The following is a 25,808-nucleotide window of genomic DNA, read 5'->3' on the forward strand; positions in this document are numbered from 1 at the left end:
GCGGCGCGGGGAGATGTCGTCACGGGTCGCGCGACGCCAGCGGCGGGGCTGGCCGTGGTGGATGACGCCGTTGAGCGTGGCCGGTTGCGTGCGGTTTGTACACAAACAGCAGGCGCCGCTCCTCCGACCGATTCCCCGCCCGGCCTCCCGCCTCTGAGCTCCCGGCTCCGGCCTCCTCCACTCTCTCACTCGGGAGGGGGAGGCTCCTCACCACCGCAACCTCGCCTCTCCCTCCTCACTGGGCCTAGGCCTCACCCTTCCCCCATCACAGCCCGGGACTCTCCTACCCACCATCGGGCCCGTCAGCAGCTGCGGGGAAGCCGGGGTCTCACTTCTCCTCTCTCCCACACCCCCCCCCTCCCCCCCACCTGTGTCCTGCATTCACCCGGGGTGCGGGGGAGGTAAAGCTACAGCATGTCTGGAAGCCCCGAGAAGAGCCTGACTGCTCAGGAGCTGAAGGAGCAAGGAAACCGCCTGTTCCTCAACAGAAAGTACCAGGAAGCCGCGGCCTCCTACAGCAAGGCCATAGTGAGTATCTCAGCCGGTGTCGGGGAGAGGCCTGAGCCCAGTAAAGACCTCATGAAATGCCTCTCATTCATTGTGCTTTGTCATTTTCTTTTTTGCTTTTTAATTTTCTAAGGTCAGAATTGAGAGGGTTCGTGTGACTCTTCAGGATGGAATAATGGTTTTCGGGTTCTGGTTATTCCCGTATGTGGTTGGTTCTACTGCCGTATTCGGTGCAGCTATGACTCAACGCTGGTGGTTCAAAATCCAGCAAATATAGCATTTAATTATATACATTTGTACACGGGGGGGAGAATTACCTGAATCAAAAAGTGAATGGTTGTTTGAAGATATGTTTATGAACTTGTTGCATCATTTTCTAGGCCCTGTGTTTAAAAGACTATGTCCAAATAATAAAGCTTGGAATCTGTGTAATCATAAACTACCTAAAATTGTATTTTGGTTGTTTATGTTGCAGTTGAAAGCATTATCAGATCACACAGTTGTAACAGGCTCTGAATTCTGTATCTGTCTTTTTATCCCTCAGCCATTTTGAAATTGCAGAATTGTTATAAGATGCAAAGTTCTGAGGAGGAAACAGTGTTTGTAATTTATTGTCTAGTGTATCAGGGCACAATGAAAAGCTTTGTTTTGTGAGCAATATAGGCAGATCACAGCGTTAAGTAGCATAGATAAGTAAATAATAGGTAAACAGTGGCAAAAACAAAAGCACAGGTACAGGTTAAGAGTTTGAGAGTCCTTTCAGTAGTCTAACAACAGTAGGTTAGAGACTGTTTTAAAACAGGCTGGTGTGTACTGTATTATAGATAGGTTTTGCGAATAGATAAGTTGAAACTTTATTGCTGGAACAGCACAGCAGGTCAGGCAGCATCCAGGGAACAGGAGATTCGACGTTTCGGGCACAGGCCCTTCTTCAGGAATCAACAGGAGATTCGACGTTTCGGGCACAGGCCCTTCTTCAGGAATAACAGGAGATTCGAATAGATAAGCATTTGATAGATGGAGTACAAGTTGGAAAATTGTGCTGTTTGTTGGCAAGAATAGGAAAGTGGAATCTTAAATGGAGAGACACAGAATAGTGTGGTACAGAGGGTTCTGGGTGCCCTTAGACATGATTCACAAAAGTTGGCATGTGGGTAAATAAGGATATAAATAGGGGTGGAGTATAAAATGTCTAGCCTTTTCTGTACAGGATATATGTTGTACCACAATTAAGAATGTATACATTTTTGGTCTCTTTATTTTGGACGGAATATACTTTCATTGTAGGCAGTTCTCTAATTTGAAGGGATTGCCTTATGAGGAAAAATAGAGCAGGTTGGCACCTATATGAATTTAAAAAGTGAAAGGTGATTTTATTGATTTATGCTCTGAAGTGGCTTTTCAGGTTGGATGCTGAGAGGATGATTCCCCCATGTGCAGGTGTTCAGACCTGGGGGCAGATTTTCAGAATGAGATGTTTCATTCAAGATGGAAGTGAAGATTCTTTCTTTTTTTCCTGCGGGTTATTAATCTTTGGAATTGTCTACCACAGTGGAGCAGTAATGCTATGTTATTGAATATAATTAGGCTAGACAGTTGAGCTTGACAGATTTTTGATCTGCAAGAGGGTGAGGGTCATCACTATAGAGTAATGAAAGTCAAGTTGAGTTTGCAATCAGATCAGGCAGATTTAACTGAATGGCAGACCAGGTTAAAGGGAGGAATGAACTGTTTCTGCTCCTGTCCTTTATATTCTTGTATGATTAATTTGTATATACTGCTATTATGGTCCTGCAAAGGCTGAAGAGTTTTAGTCTACTTTTTGATAACTGGCCAGTTTTGGTACTTCCCCGCATGTGTATGTTTAAGATTTGAATAGTAAAGTTAAAAATTTCATTTTGCATCACATCTACATGATTCAGTAATAGGACTCTTCTCACAATGCATGTTTATCAGCTGAATTGGTCATTGATAGAAGGCCAAGCCATACAACTATGCACTTAAGCCATTGTGTTGCCTGGCCCCAATAAATAAATCTTTTTTTAGTCTATATGAACATTGGATGTTAGATGTGGTCGATTGCATTTTTAAACAATTTTTACAAGATCATTGCACCTGAAACAAAGCACAAAAAAATGTGAAAATGAATGCAGTACTTTATTTCTGGATACTGATTCAATTTCTCCTTTCTTAAAACAGAAAGAACCGTTCCTCATTATTCAGTGTTAACTGTTTTCATAGTTCGGTGTCTTCACCTCTAACCCCGATTAGTTTATGTGTGAAGATGCTCTGTGATGTCTCAATTCTTTTACCAATGTTTTGGACATCTCATTGGCTCTGCTTTCCCCATAATGTTGACACTTTGCTGCTTTAATGTTCAGAATTTGAGCAGATTCTTTTTTTATACCCCATCCCTCCAGAGATTAGTGTCATAAAATTTGTCAATGTTTTGATGTTTCTGTTTCCCTCTAGATTGTAGGCCATTTATACATTTTATTGCTCCATAGGATTGAGTAATAGGCCTGCATTAGAAGTAGGAATGAATAATAATAGGACATTCAACCCCATGAATCTCATGCCTTGACTTTCTAAAGTCAAGTGGTTGCAAACCAAGTTTCTGCTAGATATGCCACAATATTACCTGTGGTTTCATTCTACACAATGCCATCTCCAGGGCCATTCTATTTTCCCTGAAATGTCATGTCCAAAGCTGATTGCGCTGAGCAAGGTTGTGCAGCTGAAGCATCATTTCATCAAATAAAAGCAAAATCCTGTGGATAGTGGAGATATGAAAAAGTAAGTGTTGGGGAAACTCCAATCTGACAGTATCTGTGGAGAGGCAAAAACAACTAAACAGTGCCAGGATGTAAAATTAGATGGAGAAAGTGAGGTCTGCAGATGCTGGAGATCAGAGCTGGAAATGTGTTGCTGGAAAAGCGCAGCAGGTCAGGCAGCATCCAGGGAACAGGAGAACTGTGGTTACACTTTTTCCAACAAATTTTGCATTGCACCTGACATAAAGTACACAAGACTTGTTGATGAATGTATCATTTCATCACTTCTGCGCTATAACCTCCTTGAGAGAAAACCCAGCATTCCAGTATCATTTTTGATTGGTCTTTGTACCTGAGCACTGATGATTTAGAGACTTGTCTACATGGCCACTTAAATCCATTTGCTGTCCACGACTCCCTGTGAGCCAAAGTTGATGGCCTGACAGTTTCTCACATTGATCTCCATCTGCCATTATCTTAACCACTTTTTGTCTCCTTATGTAGTGTCCCACAGTGACAGGGGAGAGCCGGGTCCTTTCAGTTCTCCATTTTATAAAACATGTTTGGAAAGCTACTTTCACCACTTTTTTAGTTAGATTGTATTTTTAAGTCTAAAACAAGTTGTCAGCCTAAACTTTGCAGCAAATACTGTGTGAATCTCTTTGATAACAGAGGAACAGAAATGTCTTAGAAATATACAGCTCAGAAACAGACTCTTCGGTCCAATTCATCCTTACCGATCAGATATGTGATGTGTTTATAAGATGTCTTGGTAATCTCAACTTTGGTGTTATATCCTAGACTTTATGGTTTGTATCTGAATAGATAGAGTACGGTATGTTCAGTTTTGGAGCATATGTGAACCCTTGCATTGTTGTTCAGTGGCATCTCATTTGTATAGTCTAGGTATGAAGGTTAGGTCTTTTCTCAGCTATCTCATCAGTGCTCCCACACTGCATTGAATGACTTGTCACCGAGCCAGTCTTAAGGTGCTATCTCCCTGGCTCACCGGCAATATAAACATAACTATTTTTTAAAATCGGCAGGTCAGGAAGGAACTGAAGCGGAGAGAGTGCCCCTGTTGCTGGTGGAGATCGGTAAGGCTGCATGCTAGCACTGACGAAATGTTACTTATGTTTTCTTAATGTTTAGAGTGGAACGTCATAGACAGAGACAAAATATATGGTATGACAATATAGAGCAAGAATTTGAATCTGTGCGCTTACTATTCATTCTAGCAGTGAAGTTTTGATGCAGTGGACATAGTCTTCAGCAGGAAGAGTCAAATGTGATTCGCATGAAGATGTGGGTCGTATGGAACTCTGTGTTCACACTTGCAGTGATACAGGATGGAAATCGATGCAACTATAATGTTTTTATATTTAATGTTAGTTATCCATGATAAACTATTGTTTATGTATTTATCACACTTGTTAGCTGAATTTGTGTGACCTGTTTCATTTCAGTCACTTTGCCATGTAGTATCGTTGGTGATTCCTTTCACAGGTGGTACCTGCAACATTAGTAGCACTGATATCAAGAACTGAGTTGTATGGTAATTATAACCTATATATTTTGAAAATAAGAAACACCATAAATATATCTCAGTAAACATTGTTTGGCCAAAGCTTACACTGGTAAGATTTTCTGTATTTTTTTATTAGCTATTTCTGTTGATTTAAACGTACCTGACAACATTCATTATATTAATTTTATTAGGCAAAGGTATTGAGAATTATAGAACTATGGTGGGTATATGGAATTAAGATACAGATCAGCCATGATATAATTGAATGACCAGGCTTGAGGGGTTGAATAGCCTACTCCTTTTGCTATGTTCCTGTCAAAGGAGAAAAGTTTACTAACAGTTGTTAGTTTTTCTTTTTGATATGTGTGCCTACAACTACTATCTCCTTCCTTGCAAATTTATCCCGCGACATCAAGTACCCAAACAGTCCAGCCGCAGTCCTAGGAACCTGGAGGCTTTGGTGGCTGCTTCACAGTCATACCCTGTCCCCTTGTCATTTGCATGGGGCGCATTCCTCATAATTAATATCATCAGGGTAAGCCAACTCTAGAACCAAAACAAACTGATGGAGAAACTCAGCATCCGGCATTATCTGTGGGGAGGGAAACAGAGTTAGTGTTTTGAGTATGGTAACCTTTTGTCAGAAAGAAACATCAGGAAAGAGTATTATTTCCCACTTTATATGGAAGAAGTAGCGTGAACAAGATATGTATTTCACTTGGTACTCCCTGCCATTTACATTTATGAAATCTAACAATGTTTAAAGTGATTTCTGATCATATTTGTTTAAAATAGATTTTAGAACATTATCCGACTAGAAGCAAAGCTAGGTTAACCATGACAATACTCGGCTGGTGTTGTTTGAGAAGACAGGCACATAGGTAAATTATGACACGGACTGTGTCATGTGTGTGAGTATATCAGATATTGCTGCATTTAACATCAGCTGGTCTTGTTTATTAATTAGGTGATTAGGTGGTGTACGCAGTTGTGCTCTTCGTACAAAAGCCAGGTATGCCTTGTGTAGCAGATAGTCACGTTTGACTTAGTTCAGCGTGACCACCTGCTGTTGCCAGGAATGGGATCCAGTGTGAAAGATCTCAATGTGAGAGTGCTCTTTTTTATAAAAGATGCCACTCCCAGGTGTCTGTTATCAACTTTATAGTGTTGCAATATTCATTAATTAGTTGACTCTAGCTTGGTTTTGTGGGGGCCTTCTATAAGTTGTAAAATTTGCTGAAAAATTATTGTTGTATGATGCACTTCTAGCATAAAATAGTATGAATGAAAAATTAATTATACTGAGTTATCTTGCAGCATTACAACATAAGGAATCTTAAAGTGTTAGTCAAGTAGATTGCATTGTCCTTTGTCATTTTCTTTTATTTATTCATGTCGCATCGCTGACATTTACTGCCCATTCCCAATTGTGCTTGAACTGAGTAACTTGATAGGCCGAGTGATAGGCCAGTTAAGAGTCAACCACTGTCGGTCTGTAGTCGCATGTAGACAAGATTGGATAGACATGGCTGATTTCTTTCCTAAAGGGCATTAGTGAACAGATGATTACTTGCAGCACTCAACAGTAGTTATATGGTTGCCTTGGAACTAAATTCTAAGTCCAGACTTTTATTGAATTCACCTTTCAACATCTGCCATTATCGGCTTTGATCCATGTCCTCAGGACGTTATGCTGGGACTCTGGGCTAATATAGTGACATTGCCACAATGCACCACCTTCCCATTGGACTTGCACTCGTCCTCAAACGCTAAAGTTTTGGGGAGTGTGGAGATCACCCACATGCTGTTGAATATACGTCCAAAGCAATCATTATGTGGCTGATCAGCACTGTCCCACTACATGTTAATCTTGGGGATTCAGTGATGGTTATACCATTGAATTTATTAGCCTATTTTACTAGAGCCCATTGACTATGTCATGTGCTACTCTTGCTTTTTTTTCTATCAACTTATTTTAAAAGTCTTGTGCCTTCAGATTTCTTCCGTTTTCGTGCTAGTGACTATTTTTCTGCACCTGCCATTTTGCCACTGAGAACTTCCCTTGTTTGGTGCTGTAGATTATTACAAATCCCTGAGTGATGTTTTTTAAAAAAAAAATCTACGGAGTGAGAGAGAAACAGTAATGTTTCAAATCTAGTATGGCTGTACTTCAGAACTGTACTTCAGAACTGTACTTCAGAACTGTACTTCAGAACTGTACTTCAGAACTGTACTTCAGAACTGTACTTCAGAACTGGTTTTTCAAAGATTTCTTTCAAGGTTTGCCTTGATAATGGATCACTTTCAGACTGTGGTGTTTGAGTACTTTATAGCAGACCTTTCACCAGCAGTGTACTGGGTGCTGGGTCCACTGCTTTTTATCATTTATATAAATGATTTGGCTGTGAATATAGGAGGAATGGTTAGTAGTTTGCAGATAACTCCAGAATTGGTAATGTAGTGGACAGTGAAGAAGTTTATCTCCGAGTACAATGGGACCTTGATCCAATAGGCTGAGGAATGGCAGATAGAACTTAATTTAGATAAATGTAAGGTGCTGCATTTTGGAAAAGCAAATCAGGGCAGGATTTATACACTTAATGGTAGTCCTGGGGAGTGTTGCTGAAGGGTGCAGTTTCATAGTTCCTTGAAAGTGGAGTCACAGGTAGACAGGGTAGTGAAGAAGGTGTTTGATACGATTGCCTTTATTGATAAGTGCATTGAGTATAAAAGTTGGGAGATCGTATTGCGGCTGTACATGATATTGGTTAGGCCACTTTTCAAATTCTGTGTTCAATCTGGTCTCGCTACTGTAGGAAAGATGTTGTGAAACTTGCAACGGTTCAGAAAAGATTTACAAGGACGTTGCCGGGGGGGTTGGAGGGTTTCAGCTATAGGGAGAGGTTGAATAGGCCGGGGCTATTTTCCCTGGAGCATTGGAGGCTGAGGAGTGACCTTATAGAGGTTTATAAAATCATAAGGGGCATGGATACGGTGAATAGTCAAGGTCTGTACAATTGCAATATTTAAAAGACATCTGGATCAGTATGTGAACGCAAAGGTTTTAGACACATAGGCCAAATTTAGAATATCTGGTCAGCATGGATGAGTTTGACCAAAGGGTCTGCTTACGTGCTGTACATCTCTATGACTCAATTACTCTAAATTTGCTAGAGCTTTCAGAATATATCAAGCAGCGTTGGTAAAGGGGAACTGATAGACGTTAAGTATTAGGTAGTGTTGTAGAACAGAGGGACCTAGGGGTTCAGGTATGTAATTCTTTGAACGTTGCGTCACATATAGACAGGGTGGTTAAAAAGGCATTTGGCATGCTTGCCTTCATTGCTCATGAAGGAGTTGGGAAGTCATGTTGAGGTTGTACAGGACATTAGTGAGGCCTGTTCTGGGATATTATGTCCAGTTCTGGTCGCCCAGTTAAAGGAAGGATACTGTCAAACTGGAGAGGGTTCAGAAGAGATTTACCAGGATATTGCCTGGTATGGCTTGAGTTTTAAAGAAAGACTGGGACTTGTTACATTGGAGCATAGGAGCTTGAGAGGTGACATGAATAGAAGTTTATAAAATAATGAGAGATACAAGTATAGTTCATGGTAGTTGTTTTTTCCCTCGGATGAGACATTTGAAGATTTGGGGACACAATTTTAAGGTGAGAGGAAAGAGATTTAAAAAAGACATGAGAGGCAAAGTTTTTACACAGCGTGGTTCGTATGTGGAATGAACTTCCTGAGGAAGTGGTGGATACAGGTACAATTATAATGTTTAAAAGACATTTTGATAAGTACATGAATAGGAAAGGTTTGGAGGGATATGAGCTAGAAGCAGACAGGTGGGACTGGTTAAGTTTGGGATTATATTCAGCATGGAAAGCAAATCTTATCAGGACTTATACACTTAATGGTAAGGTCCTAGGGAGTGTTGCTGAACAAAGAGACCTTGGAGTGCAGGTTCATAGCTCCTTGAAAGTAGAGTCACAGGTGGATAGGATAGTGAAGAAGGCGTTTGGTATGCTCTCCTTTATTGGTCAGAGTATTGAGTGAAGGAGTTGGCAGGTGATGTTGTGGCTGTACAGAACATTTGTTAGGCCACTGTTGGAATATTGCGTGCATTGTGATCTCTTTCCTATCAGAAAGATGATGTGAAACTCGAAAGGGTTCAGAAAAGATTTACAAGGATGTTGCCAGGGTTGGAGGATTTGAGCTTTAGGGAGAGGTTGAACAGGCTGGGGCACTTTTCCCTGGAGTGTCGGAAGTTGAGGGGTGACCTCATAGAGGTTAACAAAATCATGAGGGGCATGGATAGGATAAATAGACAAAGTCTTTTCTCTGGGGTCGGGGAGTCCAGAACTAGAGGGCACAGGTTTAGGGTGAGAGGGGAAAGATATAAAAAAAAAAGGGGGCAACGTTTTCATGCAGAGAGTGGTACATGTATGGAATGAGCTGCCAGAGGAAGTGGTGGAGGCTAGTACAGTTGCAACATTTAAAAGGCATCTGGATGGGTATATGAATAGGAAGGGTTTGAAGGGAATCGGGCTGGGTGCTGACAGGCGGGACTAGATTGGGTTGGGATATCTGGTCGGCATGGACAAGTTGGACCGAAGGGTTTGTTTCCGTGTTGTATATCTCTATGATTCTATGACTGGTTGGACTGAAGAGTCGGTGCTGTACGACACAAGTTGTCAAAATGCTGTATGAGAAGCAAAAGAAGCTTACAAAGCTATCAGAATTATAACCACCAGGGAAGCCTGAGCAAACACTGACTTTATAACCCGTGTAGAGAGAAGGCAGACGAGTGATATAGTAAAGGCCTGTAAAATCATGCGGACTTTTGTGGGCTAGATGTAGATCAGATGTTTCTATTTATGAAGGTGTCCAAAGCGAATGACTATAAAAATTAAATAATCATTTATTCCCCCAAAAAGAGGTTCAGATAAAAGCTGTTTTACTCGGTGTGGTTGGACAATGAATGCATTTAAGGGGAATCTATGTAAGTACTTCAGGGAAGAAATAAAAGAAAAATGATGTGGCAGCAAATTCGTGCAGCATGGTTTGATGATTTGATCAAATGGCCTGTTTCTGTCCTGAGATTATGTGGGCAATTTTAACTTGGAAGGTTGCCATATTTGGCATGGTTGATAGACACATTTTAAAATTATTATGCCCCATTTACTGATTTTAATATATCATTTAGCACAGTTAATAGGGCACGTTTTTGGTCTGTTACTCTTGAACAGTGGATCAGTATGTTAGTCTGCTCTTTCTTAATTTTTCTGTAAACTGGACTTCAAAGCAAAATGTCTACTGATGTGGTGTGCTTATCATAATTGGGAACGATTTGTTATGACTCAAAGAGAACTACTACCATTTCATCTCTGACCTCACTGTACTTGAATCTGACATTGAATAATTTTGTATTTTCTGAAATGCTTGTGTTTACGGTCTGAGAAAATATAATTGAAAGTTATGATTTTACCTACAGAGCAACCCAAGTCATTTATGCTTGAGCAGTGCTAAGCAACTTCTGTTGTATTGATCTTCCCGATAGTTTTATCCTTGTAATAATCTCGTTCATGATTGTCCTTTGTTGGAAAAGTTGGCTTTTTGCAAAACTTCCAATTCTTAACACTTCAAGGATAATATCATTGATTGGTGTTCTGCCATTAGACAAAGTGGGCCAGACCTTTGTTATGCAACTCGTGAGTAGACCATGCCTCTCAGAAGATATATTTATTTTGCTGGCTTTACACTATTTTATTTTAGTATTTGCTTGAAGTGTAAACTGTGTTCAAGTGAGCTACATTTGTCAACAAAATAGGTGACTAGATTTTATCATAATTCCTTGGTCATGACTACCTCAACATTTCCTGAACATGTGAAAGATGCTGTTATACTTTTATGATAGCGCTTCATTCTTTCTAATTTCTTTCCTCTGACTTGTATGTTTATGGTTTTTCTCTTTTTGACTGTGCAGCTGTGACCAGTCTTGGAATGGCTGAATTGAAGGCACAGACTTGACAAGTGGGTGGAAACAGCAATTTTGAGATTTAACTGGCTAGACACTGCATTGATGGATAGAAAGGAAGGCTAGTGAGGTTATCCTGTGCAAGGGACAAAGCCAGAGATTCGACTTTATCAACATCTGCAAGAGATTCATCAGTGAATTTCCAGACTCAGCCATTTAATTAATCCAAACTATCGGCAGTAATCTCATTTCTGCTCCTGGTATAGAGCCCTAGGTTGATGAATTGGGAAGCATTAATATTAATTTCTGTCACTTTCTATTCAGTTCTGCAAAATCAGCTTGGAGAAATGGCTGATCTGTTGGCAGGTTTATGGCAATTTAAGAAGAATGTTTTGTGAGTAGTACTCAGTAGGAGTAAGCTAGTAACATGGATAACTTCTACCTCCTCCACAATTGCTTTCCACCCTCATTAGAGAATTGTGGTATTGTAGATTCTTGTTGGAGGACAGAGCTGAAAGAGGAAACTAGGTGTTTTGGTAGGAGCACTGGTTTTCATCCACTGTGACCAAAGTTGGTAACACATGCCCGCTATTAGATCCATTTTACCTGATAGGGAAGGGTTTAAAAAGAATCTAGGCTGATTTAAAAATGGGAAGTGTGCCTGATTTGGAATTTGCTTACACTCAGATTGTAGTCCCTACTTCAATTGACACCAATTCTCTAGTGATCATTCCAGTGTTTGGACTGTAGTCTTTTTCTGAGGCCTTTACTACTTTTGAGAGAACTCTGCACTAATCTTTTCTTGCTCAACGTTTTTTTTTGGTATGCCTAAAAGGTTGGCACATTTCCTGACACCTGATGTGCAGAAGGAACTGTTCAAATGATTTTCTATGTAAACACTTAATAACGTTGAACATCATGGTGACGTTGAGGCCCCAGTCAATCTATTCACCTTCCTACTTTGTTTGCTTTTATTGCAAGCATCAATGAATGAGTAACCCAGAAGTAGACCTGATATGAGAATAGAGAGTTTACAACTGCTATACATCAAGATTTGGTTTCTGAGATCTAGACACTCTTCTTTGACCGGTTTGTCATGTACTTGGCATGTTCACAAATACCCATTAATCTGTTGAGGTGACATTCCCGTGATTCCAGCATAAAGAGCTTATGTTACTTTGAGTTTTAAATAAAGTCTTGGTCCATTTTGTCTTTTGAAATATCCTGCTCAATGAAGGAATATATTATTTCTAATGACACGCTTCTGTATATCTAGTACTTTTGTTTTTGATTGGGTAATCTTAATTCTTGCACTTCAGTTCCATAGTTGCAGTTTAAGGTGAATAATGGGATTAAGTTCACATCACCCATTTTAAAGGCTTGGATCAGATTCCACCCCCTCCCTCCAATCATTTTCTCCAACAAAATAAAAATTACCACATTGTAACTATAGGAGAAAGTGAGGACTGCAGATGCTGTAGATCAGAGCTGAAAAATGTGTTGCTGGAAAAGTGCAGCAGGTCAGGCAGCATCCAAGGAGCAGGAGAATCGACATTTCGGGCATAAGCCCTGAAGAAGGGCTTATGCCTGTAACGTCGATTCTCTTGCACATTATAATTATAGTCACCTTGAGTGTTGGGATCGTCCTTGCTACTCTTTTGAGAATTCAGAGTTGTTACAATGCAGAAGGATACCCTTCGATTCATCTCTTGATATTCATCCCTAAAGATAATGTAACCAAAACTCTAAATTACACTAAAGTCTGTCTTTGTCAATGAGCTGGACAAGATTTATTAGAAGCTTAGTTCAGTTTCTAATCAAGTGCCCTTAAAATATGTCGGGGTTTGAGTAGCTTTACTGAAAGTGATTATGTACTGAACATATTACATAGTGTGATTAATAATCACACTGAGATCATGTGATACCATATTCTAATGAACTAAAATATACAAATATTCCAGAATTGCCAAGCTAGAGTACTTGTACAGGATGTAGGTTTGCTCGGTAAGCTGTAGGTTTGATATCCAGACGTTTCATTACCTTGCTAGGTAACATCATCAGTGGCGACCTCCAAGTGAAGCGAAGCTGTTGTCTCCTGCTTTCTATTTATATCGTTCTCCTGGATGGGGTTTCTGGGGTTTGTGGTGATGTCATTTCCTGTTCGTTTTCTGAAGGGTTGAAAGATAGATAGTATCTAGATCTATGTGTTTGTTTATGGCGTTGTAGTTGGAGTGCCAGGCCTCTATGAATTCTCTGGCATGTCTTTGCTTAGCCTGTCCCAGGATAGATGTGTTGTCCCAGTCGAAATGGTGGTTTTTTTTTCATCCGTGTGTAGGGCTATGAGAGAGGGAGGGTCGTGTCTTTTTGTGGCTAGCTGGTGTTCGTGTATCCTGGTGCCTAACTTTCTTCCTGTTTGTCCTACGTAATGTTTGTGGCAGTCCTTGCATGGAATTTTGTAGATGACATTGGTTTTGTCCATGGGTTGTACTGGGTCTTTTAAGTTTGTTAGTTTTTGTTTGAGAGTTTTGGTGTGTTTGTGTGCTACTAGGATTCCGAGGGGTATTTTTCCTTTTTCTCATCAGGACTAGAATGCAAGTCAAGCTTAGAAAGAGAACACCAACTTATATAGTGTGATGAAAGGATTCTGATTTTGGACTGTGGCTGGTATGGAGATGCAGCAGGAACAAGTAAGTATGGCTTAGACTAGGCAGGCTGATTGATCAGGGTGTTGTTTTTGATATTGTTACTATGCAGTAAACACAAGTGGTTTTCTTCACTAACAGGACACTGAGGTTAAATTAAACAGATGTTTTGTCTACCACACCAATGAGTAATATACTGAGAGTTTCAGTACCAGTGACATTCCAGCTATGTAGGTCATTTCCTGCAGCTGATGTACCGACTGTGCTGAACCAGCCCATGCTTGAAACCCTCAGAACCTGTTTCCAATATTACAGGTGATTCTACTATTGGACATAATCTACTAACTGTGCTACGAATTGAACCAGATACTGTATTAAGATTTACGTTTGGGCTTGCTGTATGATGTCTTTGAGTATGCTAGAAGCTACATATATTCACGGAGAAGACTCTGTTCATTGTAGGCTAAAGGAATTTGCCCATACATTACACGTTTTCATTGAGGAAAAGCAGAGGAAGACTGTCACTGCCTGCTGCAATCACCATGGGAATGTTCTAACTAATCAGAGTTTACCTGCCTGGTCTGAGTTTAACTGGCTGACTTAGATTGACAACCAACAGTTTCTGCTGCATCTCCATAACAATCCTGATCCAACCAATCAGGAGACAGTGAGATCTGCAGGTGCTGGAGATCAGAGCTGAGTGTGTGTTGCTGGAAAAGCACAGCAGGTCAGGCAGCATCCGAGGAGCAGGAAAATTGATGTTTCGGGCCGGAGCCCTTCATCAGGAATGAGGTTTGGAGCCTCGGGGATGGAGAGATAAATGGGAGGGGGCTGGAGCTGGGGAGAAGGTAGCTGAGAGTGCAATATGTGGATAAAAATGGGCGTAAAGGTCAGAGAGGAGGGTGGAATGGATAGGTGGGTAGGAAGATTGACAGGTGGGACAGGTCATGAGGGCAGTGCAGAGCTGGAAGTTTGGAAGTTCTAAATTGGAGAAAGGCCAATTTTGATGGAATTAGGCAAGAACTTTTGAAAGCTGATTGGAGGCAGATGCTCGCAGGTAAAGGGACGGCTGGAAAATGGGAAGCCTTCAGAAATGAGATAACAAGAATCCAGAGAAAGTATATTCCTGTCAGGGTGAAAGGGAAGGCTGGTAGGTATAGGGAATGCTGGATGACTAAAGAAATTGCGGGTTTGGTTAAGAAAAAGAAGAAACCATATGTCAGGTATAGACAGGATAGATCGAGTGAATCCTTAGAGTATAAAGAAAGTAGGAGCATACTTAAGAGGGAAATCAAGAGGGCAAAACGGGGACATGAGATAGCTTTGGCAAATAGAATTAAGGAGAATCCAAAGGGTTTTTACAAATATATTAAGGACAAAAGGGGAACTAGGGAGAGAATAGGGTCCCTCAAAGATCAGCAAGGCGGCCTTTGTGTGGAGCCACAGAAAATGGGGGAGATACTAAATGAGTATTTTGCATCAGTATTTACTGTGGAAAAGGATATGGAAGATATAGACTGTAGGGAAATAGATGGTGACAGCTTGCAAAATGTCCAGATTACAGAGGAGGAAGTGCTGGATGTCTTGAAACGGTTAAAGGTGGATAAATCCCCAGGACCTGATCAGGTGTACCCGAGAACTCTGTGGGAAGCTAGAGAAGTGATTGCTGGGCCTCTTGCTGAGATATTTGTATCATCGCTAGTCACAGGTGAGGTGCCGGAAGACTGGAGGTTGGCAAACGTGGTGCCACTGTTTAAGAAGGGTGGTAAGGACAAGCCAGGGAACTATAGACCGGTGAGCCTGACGTTGGTGGTGGGCAAGTTGTTGGAGGGAATCCTGAGGGACAGGATGTAAATGTATTTGGAAAGGCAAAGACTGATTCGGGATAGTCAACATGGCTTTGTGCTTGGGAAATCATGTCTCATGAACTTGATTGAGATTTTTGATGAAGTAACAAAGAAGATTGATGAGGGCAGAGCAGTAGATGTGATCTATGGACTTCAGTAAGGCATTCGTTAAGGTTCCCCATGGGAGACTGATTAGCTAGGTTAGATCTCCCGGAATACAGGGAGAACTAGCCATTTGGATACAGAACTGGCTCAAAGGTAGAAGACAGATGGTGGTGGTGGAGGGTTGTTATTCAGACTGGAGGCCTGTGACCAGTGGAGTGCCACAAGGATCGGTGCTGGGCCCTCTGCTTTTTGTCATTTACATAAATGATTTGGATGCAAGCAGAAGAGGTTCAGTTAGTAAGTTTGCAAATGACACCAAAATTGGAGTTGTAGTAGACAGTGAAGAGGGTTACCTCAGATTACAAGAAGATCTAGACCAGATGGGCCAATGGGCTGAGAAGTGGCAGATGGAGTTTAATTCAGATAAATGCGAGGTGCTGCATTTTGGGAAAACAAATCTTAGTAGGACTTATACACTTAATGGTAAGGTCCTAGGGAGTGTTGCTGAACAAAGAGACCTTGGAGTGCAGGTTCACAGCTCCTTGAAAGTGGAGTCGCAGGTAGATAGGATCGTGAAGATGGCATTTGGTATGCTTTCCTTTATTGGTCAGAGTATTGAGTACAGGAGTTGGGAGGTCATGTTGCGGCTGTACAGGACACTGGTTAGGCCACCGTTGGAATATTGCGTGCAATTCTGATCTCCTTCCTATCGGAAAGATGTTGTGAAACCTGAAAGGGTTCAGAAAAGATTTCCAAGGGTGTTGCCAGGGTTGGAGGGAGAGCTAGAGAGAGAGGCGGAACAGGCTGGGGCTGTTTTCCCTGGAGCGTTGGAGGCTGAGGGATGACTTTATAGAGGTTTACAAAATTATGAGGGGCATGGATAGGATAAATAGACAAAGTCTTTTCCCTGGGGTCGGGGAGTCCAGAACTAGAGAGCATAGGTTTAGGGTAAGAGGGGAAAGATATAAAAGAGACCTAAGGGGCAACTTTTTCACGCAGAGAATGGTACGTGTATGGAATGAGCTGCCAGAGGATGTGGTGGAGGCTGGTACAATTGCGACATTTAAGAGGCATTTGGATGGGTATATGAATAGGAAGGGTTTGGAGGGATATGGGGCAGGTGCTAGCAGGTGGGACTAGATTGGGTTGGGATATCTGGTCGGCATGGATGGGTTGGACCGTAGGAACTGTTTCCATGCTGTACATCTCTATGACTCTATAACTGGGGTTAGGTGGGGGGAGGGGAAATGAGGATACTGGTGAAGTCCACATTGATGCCTTGGGGTTGAAGGGTTCTGAGGCAGAAGATGAGGCGTTCTTCCTCCAGGCATTGGGTGGTGAGGGAGTGACGATGGAGGAGCCCCAAGACCTGCATGTCCTCGGTAGAGTGGGAGGGGGGAGTTGAAATGTTCAGCCACGGGGCGGTGGAGTTAGTTGGTGCGGGTGTCCCGGAGATGTTCCCTAAAGCACTCTGTGAGAAGGCGTCCAGTCTCCTCAATGTAGAGGAGACCCCATCGGGAGCACCAGATACAATAAATGACGTATGGAAGTGCAGATGAAACTTTGATGAATGTGGAAGGCTCCTTTGGGCCCTTAGATGGATGAGGGGGGAAGGTGTGGGTGCAGGTTTTGCAATTCCTGCAGTGGCAGGGGAATGTGCCAGGACAGGAGGGTGGTTTTTTTAGGAGGTGTAAACCTGACCACGTGATCACGGAGGGAACGGTCTTTGCAGAAAGTGAATAGGGTTGGGGAGGGAAATATATCCATGGTTTTAATGGGTGCTTCAAGTACTTGAACTTTTTAAAATTAAAACTCTGGAGAACTCTGAGGTGTTTAGCAATGAATATCCAATGATAATCCAAATGAGATGCATTTGTTAAGTGTCTCACTGATTTGCGTTGAATTCATGCAAATAAATGTTGGAAACCTTGACTGATACACACACTGCCTCTCGTGTGAGTGCGCGCACATGCTTTTCACTCTACAAACCTAGAACAATGTAGCCCTGAAAGAGGCTGATCAGGCTCATTCGAATAACAACCGAATTATCCCTATATCCCTGCCAATCGTCTATTGCCCAGTTATTTATCCAATCCTTTTTGGAACAGCAAGATCATAAGACATGGAAGTAGGCTATGTGACGCATCATGTTCACTTAGTCTATCTCAGCCTTGAATATACTTAATCCAGCCTTGACAGCTCTCTGCAGTAAAGTATTCCACAGATTCACTACCATCTGAGATTTTAAAAAAAAACTCACCTCTGTCTTAAGTTGTGGACCTTTTACTTTGAGATTATGCTCTCTGCTCCAAGATTCTCATACAAACCTTTTTGTATCTACCCTGAACCCCTTGCATCTTTCAATAAGACGTCCTCTTATTATTCTAAATTCCAACAAACATATGCTGAACCTGTCATGAGAAAATGCCTATCTACCTAGGATCGGCGTGGATGAACCTTCTCAAAACTGCCTCCAATGCCAGAATGTCTCCCCTTAGATAAGGGGACCAAACTGTTCACCGTACTTTTGAGTCTCCTGAGCAGAGTGGACAGACTCAGCAGCTAAAGACAGAGTTTATGGCTGAGTCACTGTTCTGGATATCAGGTGAACAGATTGACAACATGGAGGTAGTGGAGTAGTTGTGAAGTGATGCTGAGGTAGAGCTGCATGTTTGGAAACTGACGTGTTTTTGGGTGGTGCAATCCATAGATGAGAAAAAGAAGGGGCCAAGGATACATCCTTGAGCAACACCAGTGATAATGTCGTAGGATCGGGAAGAGAAGAGAAGCCATTCCAGCTGATTCTGTGGCTGCAACTGGGTAGCCAAGAGTGCAGCTGGACAGCGGTGAAGAGATCTTCAAATGAGGATAGAATGATCAATCCTTTTTGCAGTCACATAGAAGGTCATTTGTGACTTTAAAGTTACAATGTAGTTAATGTTAGTGAGCTAAGTGTAAAATTTATTTTCTTGAGTCTTATTTGTTTTTATGAATTTTGGGATTATTATGACCTGATACAGTTTCAATATTTACAAATCCACTAAAATGAAGAAGAAAAACATGTAGAATTGACTACACCGGTGATATTTAGTTAAAACTTTAAGCATCAAATAATAAATGTTCGATTCACTGCCTGGTTCCAGTCTGTACCTGCGCAGGCTTTCTAAAGCAGAAATAATTAGGAAGTGTTTGCTGAGAGGCACATATATGTATCTCCCTTTATAACCTGTTAGGTTAAGTGACAATTTAGTAGAAAACATTAGAGCTTCATCCTTTCTTTTGGTCAGGCATTCCAGGTTTCAAACTCTGAAAGTGAAAGACTGAAAATCTGAAATATAAACAGTGTTGGACATGCTTTGAAGGCCTGGCAGCATCTCTACAAAGATAAACCGAGTTAGTGTTTTAGGTCAGTCTCAGATATTACCTGACCACCTGAGTATTTCAGATTTATTATGCCTCAATTCCTGTGGTTGTAGATTTCGGTCCTTCAATCTGCTTCATCATTCGGAACCCTGTCGTAGGGGGAAAGCTGATTTCAAGTTCATTCACGCAAATTGTATAGAAGTTCTAGAACTTTCAGGTGTGGATAAAGCGCAAGTCTGAATGCATCCAGACTAAAACTACACCCAGTTACACAGGTTATCTGCTTAATTCCTCATGCTTTGATTTTTCTGCACATCTTGCAGCAGTTGGGCCCTTTTTCTGTACAAGATTTTCAAAACTGTGAGGAGACTTTGATTGGGTGACTGTGTCCTTTGAAATGGGCAAGCGAATGCATATTTGACATACAATTCTGCATGGAAATGAAGATTTTCACATGTAAATCACACAGGAAGGAAATATTTCACCCAGGAAAGAAAGTAAAGCTTTTCCTGTCCAAAAATTTTCTCTTCTCTTCTTTCCCAAAGCTAATATGCGATGGAAAGGTACTGATGTGTAACCCAACATGCCTGAGTTTAGATTTATTTTTTAAAAATTTATACTTCTGTTGTCGCCATTGCTTTAAATGCAGATGGAGAAATTACATACCTCAAAACAATTTTTTTTAGCAGTTAATAAAGATGCAAGCTCCTAAAGGCATTTAGTTCTTCTTGTTTTAAAGTTTCAAGAGGATTTATTTGTCTTTTGATGTAATGTTAATCTGGCTGAAACATTGATTTGACTCTGTTAGTACAGCACCATTTAATATGCTGATTAGAGCTGTAACATTCCAGTTTGAACCTCAACTCTCATGATATTTATATCCACCTCTTTGGCTTTGTTTTTCAGAACCGTAACCCATCTGTGGCTGTGTACCACACAAACCGTGCCCTGTGTTACGTGAAGATGCAGCAGTTTGATAAGGCGGTGGCAGACTGTAAACATGCTCTGGAGTTGGACAGCCAGTCTGTTAAAGCCCATTTCTTCCTGGGACAGTGCCAACTGGAAATGGAGAACTACGATGAAGCTATTGGCAACCTGCAGAGAGGTCAGGGGTCATATTTTTCAGCTTCATAACCAATGGTGTTAACTGAACAACAGCAATAGGGATGACTGGATCCAATCTCTGTAGGCATACCAACAAGAGCTACTAGCCATTGTGAATGCAGAATGTGAATAATTATGAAGGCAGGTGAACCCTTGTTGAGAGCTGGTCATTTGATGTAAATCTGTACCCTTGACCTCGCAATAATTTTATTGGTATTTATATTTTTAAAGAAGCTTCCAAGGCATTTAGATGCAATGTAATTAGTGATGACCTTAGAAAGTGGTAACCATTCGGTTTTTGTGTGTCTTGCTTTTCACAAGTATAAGAGTATATCGTTATTGTCCATTTATTTGCCACTCACTGATCAGCATGCTCATGAGATCAGCCCCAGAACCTGTCTTTTTTTTCTCCTCACTGTCCTTGATAACCTCCTTTGTGGTACATAGGAGTGGAATCCACATATTTTATTATCTGAGGAAAATCTATCTGTCCCTGTCCCTGTCCCTGATGGTACCCGTGCTTTCTTAAATTCATTGGACTACACTGTCCAATCTTCTGTGAGAAGTTGCAGAACACCAAGTTATAGTCCCAACAGGTTTGGACTAGGAGGAGGGACCTGACAAAGGAGCTTGTGATTTCAAATAAACCTGTTGGGCTTTAATCTGGTGTCATGTGACTTCTGACTTTGTCCATACTGGCACCTTCACATACACTTTTGTAAGTGCATTGGCTTTTATTGTCCATATTTCCACCATGACCTTAAGCAAAGTGAGATGGTCAGACCTCCGTTGTGCTTATGATTGATGTAAACCTGAAGATTGTAATAAGACACAGTAGGCCATTCAGTCCATCACGTCTACTCTGCAATTCAGTGCAATCACGACTGATCTGATAATCCTCAACTCCATATCTTGCTTCTTCCCTAATACTGTTGATTCCTTTACTGATTAAAAATCTGTCTTTCTCCGATTTGAATATACTTAATAAACCAGCCTCAACAGCCCCCTGTGCTAAAGAATTACATAAAATCACTACTCTCTGAGAAGAAAATCCTCCTCATTTCTGTCTTGAATGTGTGACCCCTTATTCTGAGATTATGCCCTCTGGTCCTAGACTCTGCCAGGATGGCTAAGAACGTTGTATATTTTAATAAGGTTGCCTCTCGATCTTCTATAGGTGCAACAATTTCAGGCCCAGTCTACTCAACCTCTTCTCAGAAGATTGTCCCTCCATATAGGGTATCAACCTAGTAAGTGAAATCAATTAGCTGTGTGAATAAGGTTATGAATTTAATGTTGTGGGGTGAAATGATTTCTCATTAATAACAAGAAACTAAGCAGAACCAACACAATTAAATCAGTGCTTTATTTCAGAGCACTATCATGTTCGAAGATGGTGAATTCCCTTGAAATTTTCTTATGTAATATTGCTCTGAGTTGAAGCACTGGTTTAATTGTGTTAGTTCTGTTTAGTTTCTTGTTATTAGTGAGAAATCATTTCACTCCACAGCACTGTGTCCATAACCTTGTCCAGCATAGCTGGTTGATCTTTCAAGTGAATTGAATGCCATTGTTTCAGCATTTTGAAGATCAGATGTAGTACAGGACAGGTGCAGGATAGTCCTCTTTGTGATCTATCTCACCAATGTGCTCGCACTCAGAAGATCAACTCTAATATGTTGCCTTGGCAATTTTTAAATGAACTACACTACCAGATGGGTGCAATGTCGTGTTATGGTTAAATACTGAATGGGAACAAAGTTGAAATCACTTTCATGTAATTTCATAAAAAGACCTGTTGGCTGCACTTCGAGAGAGAAACATTTATCCCATTGGGTTGATAGTTAAGGGTGGGAAAATAATAAAAATTCATTGTGGCCACTCCGATGGACCACTGACAAGTTGTCTCATCTTTTCTTTTGGAACCTATGAAGAGTGGTTCCTAAAGCAAGTTACTCAGCACTGTGACCAAGTCAAATGTTGATGTGTAATAAATTAGGCAAGCACTAAGACAGATACTGAAGCAGGGAAATGCGGAGAAACTTATAACAAAACAGGTGTAATCTTAAACATTTCTAATGAGGCTACTTCATAAACATTAACATTATTCTCAGTGTAATGGAATGTTATCTTCCTTCATATGTAAACTGAAGCTTTAAATTTAGAGACAAGGCTAAGTAGTGCAAGTGGTTTAAGGCTTAAATTTATTGTCTATAATCCTTTATCACCATCAGTTGGGTGCTCTGAACAAGCTGCCATAGTCCTATTTATGTCAAGACCCTGGTGTTGCAATCTGGTCTTGACATATGAAGCCACGTCATTGTGGAGCAGGTGGAGGGCTATACCAAATACTTTTCTTCAAGTACACAAGTGCACAAATGTTGAGTTATGAATGTGCTCTAGTGTTTCTTACTGAAGTATTTCATGGCAATATGAAAGCACAAGTGGTGAATATAAAAGAGGAGAAACTAGACAACTGTTTGCAGGGATTTAATCTGGGAGATTACTGTTAGGTTTCAATAAAAAAACAGTACTCAGCTGATGCTGTTGTGTAAACTCTGTTCCTGAGATTTTAAAAGGGACTGTATTGTGATCTTTAACAGGCTGTTGTTAATGGTGAAAAATGAAGAGAGATAATGGGTTGAGCCACTGTTAATTTTGAAGATGAATAATTGATAATTGTTATGAATAGAGCAAATCCTTTCTGAGAAATATAGCAGATGAAAGCATAGCAGATGGAATGGAATGTGGCTAAATGTGGTAATGTCACGTGAAGCAGGAATGGAGGTGCAGAGTATTTCTTGAATAGTGAGAAATTGGAAAGTGTAGATATCAAAAATGACTGACATGGCATTGGTCATCGCTGAAAGCTAGCATGCAGATGTCACAAGCAATTTGGAGGGTAAATGGTATATTTGCCTTTATTGCAAAAGAATTTGAATGCAGAAGCAAAAGACTAACTTTGTGGAGCATGGAGAAACTGCATCTAGAGTATTGTGTACAGTTTTGTTCCCCTTACCTAAGGAAGGATATTCTTGGCATGGAGAGAATGCAGTGGATATTAATGAGACTGATTTCTGGGATTATAGAACTGTCCTCTGCGGAGAGGTTGCAGACACTGTGCCTGTGTTCTCAGGAGTTCAGAGGAATGGAAAGGTAAAATAATCTTAAAGGTTTTTCGGAATGGATGTAGAGAGAATGTTTGTTTATTTAAACTGTGGAATCTAGGACCAGGAGAGAGAGTCTCAAAATAAAAGGCAAGCTCTTCAGGACTGATTTGAGGAATTTCTTCAGTTGTGGTAGTTAATCTTTGGAATTCTGCATCCCAGAGGGGTGTGGAGACTCAGTCATTGAGTAAGTTGAAGCCAGAGATTGATAGATTTCTGGTTCTTTCTAATGATATCAGGGCCGTGAGAATAGCATGTTAATATGGTATCAAGATAGATCGTCAGCAAGTTCCAGTATGACTGAGCCAATATGAGAGGCTGAATGGCCTGCTCCAACTTCTCTCAAATGTGGGAATGTGGTGCATAATGGGAATGGTCAGAAACATTTTACTGTCCTTTTGTGTGCTTTCTGAGGACAGTTGCTTGGTTGCATTTTAAAAAAAAAATGCTTCCTTTCATCAACACTGATGTCAACCATAGCATTTTCTAAGCAATTCTAACTGTGGTCTTGGCAAAGTTGGGTCTCAAGTATGAAAGCCGTAATGTCTGTTAAGTAGTGGCTTCCCTTGTTAGAGCCCTGCTCATTATTGGGAAGCTCGGGTAACTTTTTTGCCTTAAGTTTTTATAACTTGTATACAAACTCCCTTTTTCCAGCTTATAATCTCGCAAAAGAACAAAGGCTGAATTTTGGAGATGATATACCAAGTGCCCTGAGGATGGCAAAGAAGAAGCGTTGGAACAGCATTGAAGACAAAAGAATTCAGCAGGAAAATGATCTCCATGACTACCTCACCAAACTGATCCTCTCTGAAAAGGAAAGGTACGTAGTGATTAGTTTTGAGCGCATCCATTTACAGACATAAATAAGTGGGCTTCATTTCAAAATACTTTGGAAAAAATGCTTAATTTTATGCTCATTAAAGTTAGGGATATTTCAAAGAAGATAGGGTTATAATGAAACATCTGCGCATACGGGGTCAGATGCTTAGAGGGAACCAGTGGCCCAATGGTATTGCTAAACTATTAATTCAAAAAGACAGATAATATTTTGGGGACCCGGGTTCAAATGGTGCAATTTGAATTCAATAAAAATATCTGGAATTAAGAATCTACTGATGTCCATGGATCCATTGTCAGAAACAAAAACCGAAATTGAGGGAAAACCTCTGCAGGTCTGGCAGTATCGATGGAGAGAAAGCAGGGTTAACATTTGCACTAAATATTGCAAAGGTTGTAGGCCTTGAGAACATTCCAACAATAGTACCAAAGACTTGTGCTCCAGAACTTGTTGTTCCCCTAGTAAAATTGTCCAAATACAGTTACAAAACAGGCATCTATCTGCCAATGTAGAAAATTGCCCAGTTTTGTGCTGTACAAAAAAATGCTGGACAAACCTAATTTAACTAATAGCCCCATAAGTGTATTCTAAATCATCAGTAAAGTGATGGAAGGTGTCATCAAAAATTCTATCAAGCAACACCTACTCAGCAATAACCTGCTCAGTGGCGCCCAGTTTGGATTCAGTCAGGGCCACTCAGCTCCTGACCTCATTGCAGCCTTGGTTCAAACATGGACAAAAGAGCTGAATTCTAGAAGTGAAGTGAGAATGATGGCCCTTCATATCAAACCTGCATTTGACTGAGTGTGGCTTCAAGGAGCCCTAGCAAAACTGGAATCTGTGGGAGTTCGGGAGCAAACTCTCTGGTGGTTGGAGTCTTATCTGGCACATAGGAAGTTGGTTGTGGTTTTTGGATATCAGTCATCTTAACTCTAGGATATCACTGCAGGAGTTCCTCAGGGTAGTGTCCTGGGCCCAGCCATCTTCAGATGTTTCATCAATGACCTTCTCTCTGTCGTAAGGTCAGAAGTGGGGATGTTCATTGATGATTGCATAATGTTCTACATCATTCACAGCTCCTCAGATACTGAAACAGTCCATATTCGAATACACCAAGAGCTGGGCAATATCCAGGTATCAAGGAGCAAGTAACATTCATGCCCCATGCATGCCAGGTAGTGACCACTTTCAATAGGAGACAATCTAAACACCACCACTTGACATTTGATTGTGCTACCATCACTGAATGCCCCACTATTAATATTCTATGACATTGGTCATGTATAAACATAGTAGCTACAAGAACAGGTCGGAGGCTAGGAATGATGCAGCGAGCAACTCATCTCCTGACTCCCCAAAGGCTATCCACCATCTACAAGGCAGAAATCGGGAGTGTGATGAAATGCTCCCCACTTACCTGGATGGGGGCAGCTCCAACAGCACTCAAGGAGGTTGACACCATCCTGGACAAAGCAGCCCATTTGATTGGCACCATATCCATAAGCATCCATTCCCTCCACCACCAATGCTCAGTAGCAGCAGTGTGCACCATCTACGAGATACACTGCAGAAATTCGCCAAGGAACCTGACCCAACACTTTCCAAATCTATGACCACGTCCATCTAGAAGGACAAGGACAGTGGATGTATATGAACACCTTCAAGTTCCTCTCCAAGCCACTCACCATCCTGACTTGGAAATATAACGCCGATCCTTTACTGTCACTAGGTCAAAACTCTACAATTCCTTTGTAACATAGCTTACACCATGGAAAAGCTTCCTTATCCCTGATGTGTAACATTAACTCTGAAAATAATACGTTTTGACAATTCCACTTCTTATCCCAGTATTTTTGATGACTTTCAGTTGCTCTTGCCATTCTGGTCTATAAATGGGTGAGGTGAGAGGTATTAGAATGAACTGCATTAAGTATGGAATAAAGGTGTCACTGTC

General features: G+C 41.0%; 1 protein-coding gene across 2 annotated transcripts in view; it reads left to right on the plus strand.

Annotated features, from left to right (window-relative positions):
* Positions 1-44: 44 nt before the first annotated feature.
* stub1 (STIP1 homology and U-Box containing protein 1) overlaps positions 45-25,808 on the plus strand; it is a 41,824-nt gene continuing 16,060 nt past the window's right edge. Inside the window, exons 1-4 of one of the 2 annotated variants that reach the window (XM_087997656.1) lie at positions 45-528; positions 4,328-4,378; positions 19,652-19,850; positions 23,671-23,836. In XM_087997656.1, coding sequence (XP_087853782.1) covers positions 415-528; positions 4,328-4,378; positions 19,652-19,850; positions 23,671-23,836 — 530 coding nt within the window. In that variant the 5' untranslated portion in view covers positions 45-414. The remainder of the gene's footprint in view (positions 529-4,327; positions 4,379-19,651; positions 19,851-23,670; positions 23,837-25,808) is intronic. The other variant, XM_087997657.1, reaches the window with a different exon arrangement.

Source organism: Chiloscyllium plagiosum, unplaced genomic scaffold (assembly GCF_037043375.1).
Source record: "Chiloscyllium plagiosum isolate Xiang-an unplaced genomic scaffold, Cpla_swu_hap1 HiC_scaffold_20, whole genome shotgun sequence".
NCBI classification, from domain to species: Eukaryota; Metazoa; Chordata; class Chondrichthyes; order Orectolobiformes; family Hemiscylliidae; genus Chiloscyllium; species Chiloscyllium plagiosum.